The sequence below is a fragment of the Zootoca vivipara genome, chromosome 5 (genome assembly GCF_965207765.1).
Source record: "Zootoca vivipara chromosome 5, rZooViv2.hap1.1, whole genome shotgun sequence".
In the NCBI taxonomy this organism is placed as follows: Eukaryota; Metazoa; Chordata; class Lepidosauria; order Squamata; family Lacertidae; genus Zootoca; species Zootoca vivipara.
Genome location: NC_142588.1, coordinates 9,467,433 through 9,481,282, shown reverse-complemented (window position 1 = coordinate 9,481,282; position 13,850 = coordinate 9,467,433). Strand labels below are relative to the sequence as shown.

The 13,850-nt window shown below is 41.6% G+C and overlaps 1 protein-coding gene across 8 annotated transcripts in view; it reads left to right on the top strand.

Moving 5' to 3' along the window:
- WASHC2C (WASH complex subunit 2C) overlaps nucleotides 1-13,850 on the top strand; it is a 40,790-nt gene that overhangs the window by 4,026 nt on the left and 22,914 nt on the right. For all 8 annotated transcript variants that reach the window (XM_088670019.1, XM_088670017.1, XM_088670016.1 and 5 more), the window contains exons 4-12: nucleotides 1,856-2,026; nucleotides 3,769-3,862; nucleotides 5,001-5,059; nucleotides 5,647-5,691; nucleotides 8,114-8,212; nucleotides 9,075-9,147; nucleotides 10,560-10,613; nucleotides 11,858-11,967; nucleotides 13,457-13,529. In XM_088670019.1, coding sequence (XP_088526145.1) covers nucleotides 1,856-2,026; nucleotides 3,769-3,862; nucleotides 5,001-5,059; nucleotides 5,647-5,691; nucleotides 8,114-8,212; nucleotides 9,075-9,147; nucleotides 10,560-10,613; nucleotides 11,858-11,967; nucleotides 13,457-13,529 — 778 coding nt within the window. The remainder of the gene's footprint in view (nucleotides 1-1,855; nucleotides 2,027-3,768; nucleotides 3,863-5,000; nucleotides 5,060-5,646; nucleotides 5,692-8,113; nucleotides 8,213-9,074; nucleotides 9,148-10,559; nucleotides 10,614-11,857; nucleotides 11,968-13,456; nucleotides 13,530-13,850) is intronic.

The following is a 13,850-nucleotide window of genomic DNA, read 5'->3' as shown; positions in this document are numbered from 1 at the left end:
ATGGGCTTCATGTGCTTCAGGCACAGGTGAATCATTCCATTTGGAAGCCTTCAGATGAACGGTTTTCCTGAGCACTAAAGATACTGTTTTTTATGGCTTTAGTCTTTGAGAGAGACTGTAATTCCATCTTTGGCATTTCCTGCCCTGTGTTGTGTTATCATTCTTGATAGTTTCACAGAGTGCAGTTTAAAAGCCAGATGTGTCAAAGAGAGTGAATTGTTTCAGGATTGAGCTCGTCCCGTCCCCTCCCCAACATACAATGTATGACATGCACACTCCACTGGTGTGGATAACTAATCTGCACAGTCTCAAATGGGGAAACATCAGTTTTGAGACTCCATGTGGATTGCCCATGACAAGTTATTTGGTGAGAAAGAGGGGCGCCCCCACTTAACCACCACATGAAGATTCTCACTCCAGCGAATGTCTAAACCTGGTCATCAACTAGTCAAGCTGCAATTAGACATTATCACTCAAGCCAAGCAGTAGTTCTGCAGTTGGGAGCTGTAAATGTTATTTTGGGTCCCTTTGTTTATCACTTTTGATGGAAAAATGAACGCGCTTAACTAGAGCTGCCATCAAAGCCTGTTTGTAGAGTGCAGAATATCCTCTTGGTGTGCAATATAAGCCTGTTCAACTTGGCTTGAGTGAACCGCATTGGCAAACTGTTGGCTTCTAGACACAATTCAAGCTGCTGCTTTTGACTTTAAAAGCCCCAAGTGCTCTTTTTGTCCATTACCATCTTTTGACTTATTAGAGAAGGACTGTTTTCAAGGACTGGCCCTAGTCCTGTAAAATCTGCCTGTATTTAGGATAAAACTTGTTAATTGTTGCTCCAGAGGGCAGGATCAATGGGCCAAAATTCCAGGGAGGCAGATTTTGTCTCAACAATAGGAGAAACTTTCTAGTGCAAGAGCTGTTCAACAGAGGAATAGACCCCCTTGAGAGGTAGTGAGCTCTCCTTTACTGGAAGTATTTAAATGGAAACTAGACAGCTATCTGCCAGGGATACTGCAGTTGCTTCCTGTAGATTCTGCACAGAGACAAGGACCGGACAAAATCAGAGATAGCCAATGTAGTACCCTTGAGAAATTGTTGGACTCCCATCCTCCTTGACCACTGGCACTGCACTGTCTACCCCTGGAATAGATTATCTCCAAGGTACTTTGCAATCCTGTGATTCAAGAAAGCTTTTCTTTCCACCCCATCTCTCTCTTTTAAAGTCAGTCTTGCCATATGTGCCTTAACCTTGTGTATTTAGCCCGGGGGTAGGGAAGTTGTCGTTCTCCAGATGTTATTGAACTATATTTCCTGTCATCCTTGACTATTGGCCATGCTGGCTGGGGCTGATGGGGATTAGTCCAAAAATATCTGGAAGGTCACAGGTTCCCCTTATCTGATCCAACCTCATGATTGTCAGTATTGCTGCTCAATTCTGAGTACTCGTGTCCCTTCCATGTCTTGTAGGAAATGACTATGGGTGATCAGGATCTGTTGACTTCTTTTATCATGGTTAATTAGTGCTACTCTCTGTGTATTTGCTACTGTTTTAAGTTTAGCTAATTTGCGTTTTAATGATTGGATTATTATTGCTTTTATATTTGCTTTTTATTTGTAAGCCACTTTGAGTGACTTCTTCATGGAAGGGAGAAGGAGGGCATATTTAAAATAAAAAAAAGTCTAGCTTTATGAAGGCATTCCATTTATTCGGGACATTTTAGCTCCATATTTAGTAATGCGGTCCATTAAGACTGGCCAAGCCATGTTGACCAAAATCCCAACTTTCCCGATTCCATTTTTGATAACAAGTATAATGGGAAAATAAAAATGAAATGTGGTTCTTTTGATTCTAAAGGAGAAAACTCGTGAACAGAAAGAAGCCGATCTGATTCCCAAAATCCAGGAAGCTGTGAATTATGGGCTGCAGGTGTTGGACAGTGCCTTTGAACAGGTGGACATTAAAGCAGGGAACTCAGACTCTGAAGAAGAAACTAATGAAAGGGTAGAACTAATATTGGAGCCAAAGGTAATGTAACTTTGTCTCTAAAAGAGTAAATTTACAATGTTTTAATTTCAAACTTTGCAGAGCAACTACCGGTACACTTGAAGGATGGAAACTGGAAGATACATAATAGTGTGAGCGCTGCTTTTGAAAGGTGTTGCTGATTAACTGTCAGGGGTCCTTTACCTTTACCTTTTTTTAGCTGTAAATACTGATAGCCATTCTCTTGTATCTTGGAAAATAAGACCGTGGAGAAATTGATCTGGGTGCATTTCTAAATTTCAGTAACTCTAACTCTGAAAGCTCATGACACAGTAAAGCAGGGGTGAGTAACTTCCTGCCTGTGGGCCACTCTTGACCAACCATGGGGTCCAGTTTGGCCTGTGATGCCATTCCCCCAAAATCACACCCCCTCGTGTCATTCTGATCGGCAGGTGATGTTAACAGCGAGGGGAACTGGCATGCACAGCAGAAGCAACAGGATTTAACCCCCTGCTCATCAGTTTGATGACCGTGGGGTTAAATCCTGCTCAGAACCCTGCAGAGAGCAGGACTGAAGTCTCTACGTACAGTGGTACCTCTGGTTACGAACTTAATTCATTCCGGAGGTCTGTTCTTAACTTGAAACCATTCTTAAGCTGAGGTACCACTTTAGCTAATGGGGCCTCCTGCCGCCATGCTGCCGCCGCACGATTTCTATTCTTATCCTGGGGCTATTCTTAACCCAAGGAACACTTCCAAATTAGCGGAGTCTGTAACTCGAAGCGTTTGTAACCCGAGGTGTTTGTAACCTGAGGTACCACTGTATAGGGTTAATGAGAGAGAACCATTGTGAAATGCAGAAAAGTACAGAGAGTTATCAGCAGTGACAATTCACAAAAGAGTTGTAGATGACAGACATCCTGGCATTGGTGAGCCCAAATATCATCATCGCCATATACCTGAAGATCAGCAAGTCCTTGCTGTCTCACTCAAACCTGCTGAACAAGTTTTGGTCTGATATCCTGATCTAGAAGCAACAGCAGGCCTCCATAATAATTTGGCAACAATGTGTTATAAATGGTAGTGGAAGAGTGAAGAGCATCTATCTGTTCTTCTCCTTGCTTGAGCTGATCAACCCTGCCATTCTTCATACACACACTCAGCACCTTCTCTGTAGAAGAAGACAGGAGATGGAATGTGATAGTAGCTCAGCGACTAAAGATGAGAGTCTCCTGTCTACTTGGAGACTGAGCATAGTGGCAGAGCAGGCTCCAAGTCGGGAAGGGAAAGCATGAATTATAGAATCATAGAACTGTAGGAAGGGATCTTGAGGATTACCTAGACCAACCCTCTGCAGTGCAGGAATATGTAGCTGTCCTATACGGGGATCAAACCGGCAGCCTTGGCATTATCAGCACCACAAATAAGAGAGCCTGCACAGTGCTTTTGAAGCTTTTGGTCTTCTCTTTTAGCCCTATGGAGCTGGTATACTTTATGGTTGAAGGAAGAACGAGAGATCCCCATTGGGAGTTAATTCAGTGAGGCACTCTCATTCTTCCTTCTATCCTTATCTGCTAAGATGAGACTCACCTGGAGGTAATTTTGTACTCCCTGGTGGTATCCAAGTGAGAACCTAATTTCAAACCTGGAATTAAGAGTTGCCATCAAGACAGGACACTACAAATCATTAAATGTGTTTTGGAGTTTTATCTATGAAATGTGGAATTTTGCCCTGTGGCATATCTATTTGAAATCTAAAAATACCTTTTTGCCTTTTTTTACAGGATCTTTATATTGACAGGCCTTTGCCGTATTTAATTGGCTCTCAGCTCTTCATGGAGCAAGATGATGTTGGGCTTGGTGATCTCTCCAGTGAAGGTGTGTGATAGGATTAATAATGTATTGGTAAATACTGATTTGTGTTTGACTTATGGCAGGCCAAATACTTCATGACAAAATACTACCTGACAAAATCTGAACTAGCTTGGAAAACCTACTGGTCTATAGCTAATTTTTGACACTTTGAAAAATGTGTCGCTTTTTCTGCTTTCTCATCTTAGTGTTTTGAACAATCCACTAGATACTTTGGTTATGACTTAAGTGGGAGATAGCTACTGAATATGTTTGAGTACCTAAAACCATATTTTTTTCAGTTGTGACCTTATGAAACTGTGTGCCTATCTCTATCAGGGTATCTTCTGATGAGCTTTCTATCTCACATGATTTTGTTGCTGTTGCTCTTATTAAATTTTCCAAAAAGAAACAAAAACAAATGCAGTCAGAGAATACAAACTAAATCGTTATAAAGGCAGTGCTCAGACATTCAAGAATAAAGATCTGTATATTCTCACATACGTTCTTTGTAAAAAGAAATCCTGGTCCCCCCCCCATTTGCTCCACTGTTTATTTTTCCTGATTAGTGCAAAACTAAAAATGAAACCTATTTTCATTCAGTAGTGCAGGGATGGAAATGGACTGTGTTGCAGGAACCAGAATTTCATTGTGGTAGGGATGAATTTGAAAGCGTACAAATGGTTCCCTCGTGGAAAGGCAGAGTGCTGATATCCATGGAAACTTTTTCTGTGAGAATCCGTGCAGCCACTGCTATTTTTCTTGCAAAGAAAATACTTTTCTTGTCACTCCCTTCTTGGACATGGGAACCCAAAGAGGACTGTTCTTTCACTCAATGTCTCTGGGTTTGAAGAATTGAAGTTGCAAGTGAATAGGGAAGTGATTCATTATATGAGTGAAAAGGATTGTCTGATTATGTATTTACTACATTTATATACTGCTTTTCTGCTAAAGCACTCAAACAGTTCATATTTTTAATAACGTAGGAGACATGATACAGATGGAATAGTAAATCAGGTGTCAGCTCTTTCATATTGTCACAGAAGAGTCAGGTGGAAATTATATGCATAGTTGTGTATAATTATTACCTGGGGAAAGGATCTTGGTATATAGTGAATAAGATGATATGCACATAAGTCTTCTTTGTTTCCTTTCTATGAAACAGAAGGTTCAGTAGACAGTGATCGTGGGAGCATGATTGACAGCGAAGGCAAAGATGAAGAGGTAAGAAGGCATGAAGACATTTTTCCCCCCTTGGATATCCACCCCCCCCCCCAGCTTTAAAATGTAAAATTGAAACACTTTGGGGAAATTATGGGGATTTATGGATTTTCACGTTGGTGGGTCCCCGACTTTATCTGCGGTGTAGACTCTGGTAAGATTATATGGATGTAAGAAGTGAACATTCTAAAGCCTGTATAGTAAAGGTAAAGGGACCCCTGACCATTAGGTCCAGTCGTGACCAACTCTGGGGTTGCGGTGCTCACCTCGCGTTATTGGCCGAGGGAGCCGGCGTACAGCTTCCAGGTCATGTGGCCAGCATGACAAAGCCACTTTTGGTGAACCAGAGCAGCACACGGAAACGCTATTTATCTACTTGCACTTTGAGGTGCTTTCAAACTGCTAGGTTGGCAGGAGCTGAGACCAAGTAATGGGAGCTCACCCTGTCGCGGGGATTTGAACTGCCGACCTTCTGATCGGCAAGCCCTAGGAGGCTCTGTGGTTTAATTCACAGCACCACCTGCGTCCCTAAAGCCTGTATAAATGCTGTTTAATTTAGTCTTGCTTCTGAAGCTGCTTTTGCTTTTCAGGACCTGGAAGAATTTGAAAATGCAAGTGAGGAAGACCACAAACCGGTAAGAAGTTCGCTGTGTGTACACTCTACTAATATAAACATTAAGCTTTTCCCAGAGTAGGGAGTGGGCCATGGATTTTGAGTGTTAGAAGTCTAGTAACGGCATAAGAGTACAAATGGCCTCATGGGGTATCTTGGAACTAGTAATCTTTCCAATGTTCTTTAAGATATGCACCTTCCTTGTTAAATTTGGCTACTGAACTCCAATATTTTAAAAGTACAAAATAGATAAAGGGCTGTATTCAACTAAATTGTTGCGCTAACAGAAGCCAGCACAAGGATTTCTGCTAGCACAATGAGGTTCCCCCCCTTTCCCCCCTCCATGCCATCCCTAAAACTGCTCTGAAGGGTTGGGGGAAACCCTGGAACAGATTTGGTGTGGGGGGGAGGGAAGGAGGGGGGAAGGTTTCATTGTGTGAGAAAATCATTGTGCTGACAGAACCTTAGCCTTTGTGCTATGTTGAATGCAACCCATAAATCATGGGTCAAACCTAATAAAACCTGTGTATGTTTAAAAAGAGACAAATGGAAACTGATTTTTTCTTAAAGGGTTCTACAAATAATTTTAGGTAGCTATTGTCTTAACTGCCCAAGTTTTCTTTACAGAACAGAGTCCAAATTCATTGTTTTTCATTCATAGAAAGCAATTTTTTTTGTTAAACCAAAATAAATAGATGTAAAAGTGACTATCAAAGAATCTTAACATGTTTCCAATAGATTTAGTACTGTATATATTTAGAATTGTTCAGAGTTCACTGGTTAAATATTTCAACTTTAAATGTGATATTTAATAAATTTTCCTTTTGTATGAGTTTGGGGGAACTAACCATAAAATGGATGAGAGCAAGCAAGCCCTGATGGGTTTGAGAGAAAGAAGGACTTTCTTTCCTCTACTTTGCCTTCCTCCCTGCTAGATTGTTTAGGTTTGATTTAAAAAAAAAAAGAGCAAATGAACCTGATAAGCTCCAGCTCTGAGCAGAGACACACTCTATTCCTCCATATGTCTAATGGAAGATCTTAAGAAAGCTGCAAGTGGCACTGAGAACAAGCGGCCGCTACTGTTATAAAAGTAGAGAAGTTGTCAATTTTAACAACCAAGCATGATGCACAATCAGTGGAGGTTCTGGTTTGCAGAATCAACCTGCCAAAATACAACTCTGTGTATGTGTATGCATGCATGTGACCACTGTTGCAGCTTCCTTAAAAAGGTAAAGGGACCCCTGACCATTAGGTCCAGTCGTGACTGACTCTGGGGTTCCGGTGCTCATCTCGCATTATTGGCCAAGGGAGCTGGCATACTGCTTCCAGGTCATGTGGCCAGCATGACAAAGCCGCTTCTGGCAAACCAGAGCTGCACACGGAAACGCCGTTTACCTTCCCGCTGTAGCGGTTCCTATTTATCTACTTGCACTTTGACGTGCTTTTGAACTGCTAGGTTGGCAGGAGCTGGGACCGAGCAACGGGAGCTCACCCCGTCGCGGGGATTCACACCGCCGACCTTCTGATTGGCAAACCCTAGGCTCTGTGGTTTAACCCACAGCATCACCCCAGCTCTAAATAACACTAGGTATGCTCAGTGTACTCAGCTGATTTCTGGCAGGGAGAAAGGCAGGTCATGAAGTTGCTTCAGGGTTGGTTTGGTTTGGCAGTGGATGCTCCTGAAAATGGTACCTGGATGCTATTTTATGGTACGCTGCATGTGCACACACAGAGCACTGATTTTCTTGACGATGGGGACAAGGGTATGGTCTTTCAGCTTTTGCTGCAGTTGTGAAGATCATATTAGTCCCCGAGACTGATGGCCATTTGGTGAGTACGGTTAATGGGAGAACCTTCTGAACCCTAGGTTCATTGGCAAATGCCCAACCATTATGACCAGTGGCACTGGCCTTGCTTGAATCTGTGTAGCTTAGCAGGTAAAAGTGAGCTTGATTCCAGGCACTTCAACTTGACAATATCTGCCTTGGGAAAAGCTTTCATGGAAATGAAACATAAGACTGTGTGAGAGAAGAGTACTCTACTTGTCATACAGCTTTCGACATCAGATTGAGCTCCTTTTGTCAGAAAGTGAAGCTACTCCCTGACAAACATTGACTCTAAAGCTGGCTCAGTATACTTCATCTGATGCCTTTGTTATATATTTTTTGTTGCCAGGTGAAAATGTTCCTGTTCTACCAGGCCTTTGGCTGATTAATATTCTGCAGACTTTTAAATGTGGTTGTGGGAGGGAGGGTTATTGTTTTGTCGTTTCTGTTTTAATTATTTGTGCTTTTTTATGTTGTATTTTTATATTGTGAACCACGCTTGAGATCTTTTGTTGAAGATTCATTATAAAGCTATTAAATGAAAAATAATAAAGTGCAACTTTTTGTCTCAAGTGTCCTGGAGCATGAAGTGTGGTGTTTTCTTTTCTTTTTTTTCAGAGAACGGCACTGATGAGTGATGAAGATGATTTTTTTGGTGACTCTGAAAAAGGAGAAGACGATGATGAAGAAGGTGACTTAGAAGAGAATGCAAAGCTGGTAAGTGATTGCTGCCTGGCGTCATTTCTAGTTTTATTCAGAAAAACTTCAGACAAAAAAGGCATGAAAAAACAAAAATATTGACCATAGTTGATGGATTAGCTCTTCGATGTTTAGAAAAGGACAGAAATCTCTCTGATACAATTTGGTTGGTTCAAAGCAGGGCTTTCTTTCTTGGTGCTGTAGATAGACTAAGACCAGTTATGACATCTAAAAGTACACTAAGCAAAACCTGCTTGGTTTCTGCTTGGCATATGACCCAGTTGGAATGTTTCAATATAATATATTTGTACTGAAGAAGACTGCTTATTCGTAAAATCATAATAATAGTTTTATACTACATCTTTTCTTTGTTTAAGGCATTAACACAACCATGTGTTTTGTAGCCGAGAACAGGACCCAAAAGTCCCTACTATGTACCTAAATAATCACAAGTAACCTGCATTTGGATCTTATATATAACTTTGAAAAACAGAAAATCAGCTAAAATAACACTGACTATTTTCATACAAAACGTTGCTCATTGGAACTGCAAGTTTTCTGTTCACATGCGTGCTATTTCTACAAATCTGCTTCCCACTGACTATACTCTGAGAGCGGTCTTAAGACTGATTTAACTCTTGGTAATCCATGGGAGAATCTCCAATCTAGATGGTAAAATGATTTTAACCTAGTAGGGCGCCTGACCCATTTTTGGGGGAAGTCGGGGCAATTGTTCTTATGATCTCCTATTCCTTTCATAGTCTGAAATACACCTTTATCAACAGCTATTTTAAAAAAGTTGTGAAACCAAATTGAAACGAAACATGTGTGTATGTTTCTTTCTTTCCCTCTTCCATCTATTCCCATATGACTACTTCAGAAAAAGAAAAGGCCCACATCATTTACGGATGAGCTTGCAGCTCGTATCAAAGGGGAAGAGGAAGGGCAATCATGTAAGCTGCTTCTCAGAGCTTTTTTTCTTTGATAAGGTTGAATTTTGTGCATGTGTGTGGTGTTAAAAACATTTTCTGTTGGCATTTGGAAATGTGCAGGACAAGTGTGACTTGCAGCAAAATGTTGCAATGTGGAATTCTGTCACTGGGGATTTCAGCTACTCTCGTATTCCATGGCCACTGAACATCCTTCACCTTCACTGGGCAGTTTTGGGGTTCAACCCGTAGGGTTTTTCCTAAGGAATTTTTTGTATTTCTCTCCCAAGGCTGCTGTCACCTCCCTCTTGTATTGGGGTGATGTTCACTTTCGGCCTGAACGCTGGAAATAAAGGGAACAAATGTGAGCTTTCAGATCTCTCTCTTCTCAGGCAGGAGACTGTCCAGAGCAAGTTGTTGACAGAACTAGAAAATGGACACGTATCATTCATATTGGTGTGCTTCTTTGTCCTTTTCCAATGTTCAATTTCCACCCAATTTTCAGTGTTTTTCCTCTCAACAGTCAGGCCACCATGATTACTCACAACACATGCTCAGTCTTTCAGGTCCCTCCACCCCTGGCATTTTTCTAAAGATACTTCATTTTTCTGCAAACCCTGAGGTTAACCTGAACCTCTTGACCAGGGGTCCCCAGAAATGGCCCGATGGACCGATTTATCTGGCCCGCAGTGACGCCCGCTGCCGCCACCTGCTCTTACCAGCGCGGCGGCCCACTTCCAGGTCCCCGGAGCACCAGAAATAGCTTGCGCACATGCACAAGCGTCATTTCCGGTGCACTTCTGGGTCGGAGGAGGCCTGTGCGCACGCGCACAAGCTATTTCCGGTGCCCTCCGGACCACCGCACGATCGGTGCTTCGGGCACCAGCCCAAAGTTGGGGGACCCCTGCTCTTGACACTTCCCTCTTGTGTGTACCTGCTGCTGTTTGGACCACATAAGCCTGGCATTTTACATATTTTTACTAATGTTCAAAAAACATCAGTAGCTGCTATCAAAGAGAGATCAGGGACTAGAAAGAAGAAAAAAATATTCCATTTGGGTAAAGTCTTTCTGTTATGAAAATAGCTTTACCCCCCACCCCCACCCCCAAGAGAAGTAGAAAAGAAGATTTATAGCACATGTTTAGATTATTTTTGTTAAAAGTGGGTATACCCTAACAGACCCAATAATAAGAGCTCAACATGATGGTTTCTTTCTAGTTTTCATTGATATGATGCTGATTGATTCTTACGTTGGCATAATGGTATTTTACTGTTATGGAAGGCCCTTCGAGGGGAACTGTCATAAAAAGTGGTTTATAAATATTATATTTTTTCCTGGCTTTCTATTTATTGCTTGTCAAATGTTTCTATAAATGATGCATTGGCAAAGAAAAGTTAATCATCAATTAACTTTCTTCTACTTCAACCATTGGTAGATACAAAAAATAAAACCACAGTGACAAATAAGGAAGAAAGTGTCTCATCAGATGGTAAGTGTTGGTTTTTTTTTCATGTGTTAAGTTTTCTTTGGAAGTATGGAGGTGGAGTTGATGGGGGCATCACCTAGTCATTCCTATTCTAAATTTCTTAATGTTCTCAATCTTAAGGAATACTGCTGTGGGTTGGAAGTTTCAGGTTTCCTTTTTTTAGTGCCAAGATAGAAGAGGCATATGGAGAAGGTTGAGCAATTTCTGCATGTCTTTTTGTGACCACAGTCTTGTTGCCGTTCTTAAGTTTTAAAGCGTTTGCTCTGAGATGAGGATGCCCTTCATTGCATTTTTAGGCCCTTGTTGCTCCTTTTGCACATAACAAGAAACTACAAAAGAGCTTGACACCAAAGGCTGCCCAGTGAATAAAATGAAATGTGATCTCAGCTCCGAGTCCCCATCTGTTACTTTATCCATTGAACTGCATAGCCACAACTACCATGGATTCATTGTACTCCTCTACTGTGGAATATTTAAGAGTGGGAAGCTTGAGTCTTTGTGGCCCTCAGACAGTAAATTCGTCAGAGTTGTTCCTGGCTTCTTTCGGGGGTAGATGACTCAGTGCTCCATAATGTCAAGGGCTGGTTGTATGCAGAGGCGTGGTGGGCAGAACCAGCTGAGGAACCACCAAGGGAAGAAGGTTCAGAGCCCGGGGAGTGGTGGTGGGACAACGATGAGTGGTCAGAGTGAGAAGACTGGGAAGAGGAGGTGTCAGAAGCTGAAGGAGTAACAGGGCTCAGTGAGTTGGGAGAGTCTGTGGCAGAGAGAAGTCCAGAAGCAGAGGCAGAAGCTGAAGCAGGCGAGTGGGAGGAGGGAGGTCAAGAGGCAGAGATGGGTCAGTTTGGTGAAGAGTCATGGGTGTCTCCCCTTCCTGCTGCAACAAGCTTCCCTCCCCTGACTCCCAGAACAAGGAGAGGCATGAAATGGGAAGAGCAAAGGCAGGCTGCACACGGGCACAGTCTCTGCTTGCTTGGGGAAAGCTCTGGAAAGGAGAAAACATAGATGGGTATGGGCAGGCGGGGACCTTTAGTCCTGGCAACTCATTTCATGGAGTAAAGCCTACAGGGAATGAGCTCCTGTGCCAGTTAGGCCTGAAACAGGCAAGTCTGTGAAGATCCTGCTTTTGCTAATAAAGAGTTAACTCCAATTTGGAACTGTAATTTACTAACTGGCTGGCTCTGTGACACATAATGAACTTCTTTCCAGCGACTGTAAAATACATTGATACACATATCCCCTCTTCCTAGATGATGGGGATATTTTTAAGCCCCCCAAGTTAACGGATGAAGACTTCTCACCATTTTGCTCTAAAGATGGCCTCTTCAGTGGTGGGACAGGACTCTTTGATGATGAAGAGGTTGGTATGGTTCAAATCCATGCACAGAATCAAACTTAAAGAGCTCAGAGATGATACCCTTCTGCTCTAGATGGTGATACCTAACACAGCGCCTCAATTACTATCATCAACTGAACATTTTTTGGAAGTCAGTTATTTCTCTCATATTCGGCATTCTTAGAGATGCTGAGCCCATTTACAATTCCACAGACCTTATGCTGCACCACTGACTTCAGCTGAGGCATCCTCATGATATAGCCACTTTCTTTTCTTCTTTTCTATAATTTGTTTTATAATTTTATACATAAAAACATAACCTTTTCAAACATTCAAATACAAGGTTCTTTTGAACCTTCGGACCTCCTTCCCTCCCTCCATGGATTCCATATTTAAATTTAAGTTTGCCACATCTTTTACCATTATCTGTCTATTAATTAACCATAGTTATCATAAATAATTCCACATTGCAAGTGTCATTACATCCCTGCCAAAGATTTTTACTGTTTACAGTGGTCTTTTAAAGTAAATTACAAATTTTCTCCAGTCTTTAGTAAATATTTGATCTTCCTGGTTTCAGATCTTCCCCATCAGTTTCATCGTCTCCTCATACTCCATCAGTTTCATCTGCCATTCTTTTTCCGTTGGTACTTCTTCTTCCTTCCATCTCTGAGCTAGTAGCATTCTCCCTGCTGTTGTTGCATGGTCTATCCAATTTCAATATCATTGTAAATGGCAGGAAACCACTTAAGGCTTCAGGAGATCCAGATGGTTGTTGAAGGCAATCCAGTTTAAAGGCAGTGGATCTAATCCTGAGTCTTTGTAGAGCATGTACAGCATGTTGTATGCTGTTTGAGCATCTGGCGAATAAAGTTCAGCCCACACCAGCAGGCATTTTCTGCAGTGCTGAAAGCAAGAAGAGCAGATGAAACTCTGGTACCAGGGCAACTCTCCAAAGTTAGGAATTGAGTGGCACTTTTTAGCTGGTGCTTGCAGAGTTCCTCCTTGGGTTGAAGATAAGGGATATTAAACCACTTTGAGGTTTTTTTGTTTTTACAATCAAGTAGTATATAAATGTTATGAGATTGAAATAAATAAATATAAATAAAAAAGGGTATGTTGAAATGGGCAACAAAGTATCATTCCCGGATATCTCATCCCATAGTTTGATAACCTAATCCTGAAGCTGTGGATTTCCTATTATCTTACACTGACTGATTTCTGCACCCAGTGAATCTAAACTTTTCATGTTGCAATCTGCAGCCAGTAAGGAAAACTAAATTAAAATGGTTCCTTCTCTAATGCTGTTTACCCTGGTAGCCTCGTTAATAGCCAGGAAGCAAAATGGTGGTTTGCTACATGTCCTTGTGAAGTATATTTCCAAAATGTCACCTTTATTGAGTCTAGCATTGTTTTATTCTATAGCGTTTGGTCCCTATTTTTCATGCAGTTACCCTTTTTACCATTTGTCTCATGCAGAAACCATTTACTGTTGGTCTCTCTTTTCATCCAGAGTGACCTTTTCTCTGAATTGCCAAAAGGGGTAGATGTGATGGAAAAAGAATCGCGAGTCCCAATAAATGATGGTGAGGATTTCTGAAATGTGGAACAGACTGAACTATGGAGATTTCCTAAATGTAATGGAGATATATTAATTGGGAATGGGCATGAGCATAGTGCTTGATTATATGATGCATACATTAGAAGTCAGAAAACCTTGGCTTGAGTTCCAATGTGTAACTTTCCAAGTGCTTATGGTGGTGAAGAAAACTTTTCAAAGTAGCATCTGATGATGGGTCAAATCAAGAGCTAGTTTTGACATTCAGGAAGCACAGCATCCCTTCAAGTGTACATATTTAGGCCACAAAAACGCATTGAATTTGGGGGAAATGGCATGCTGGAGAGGA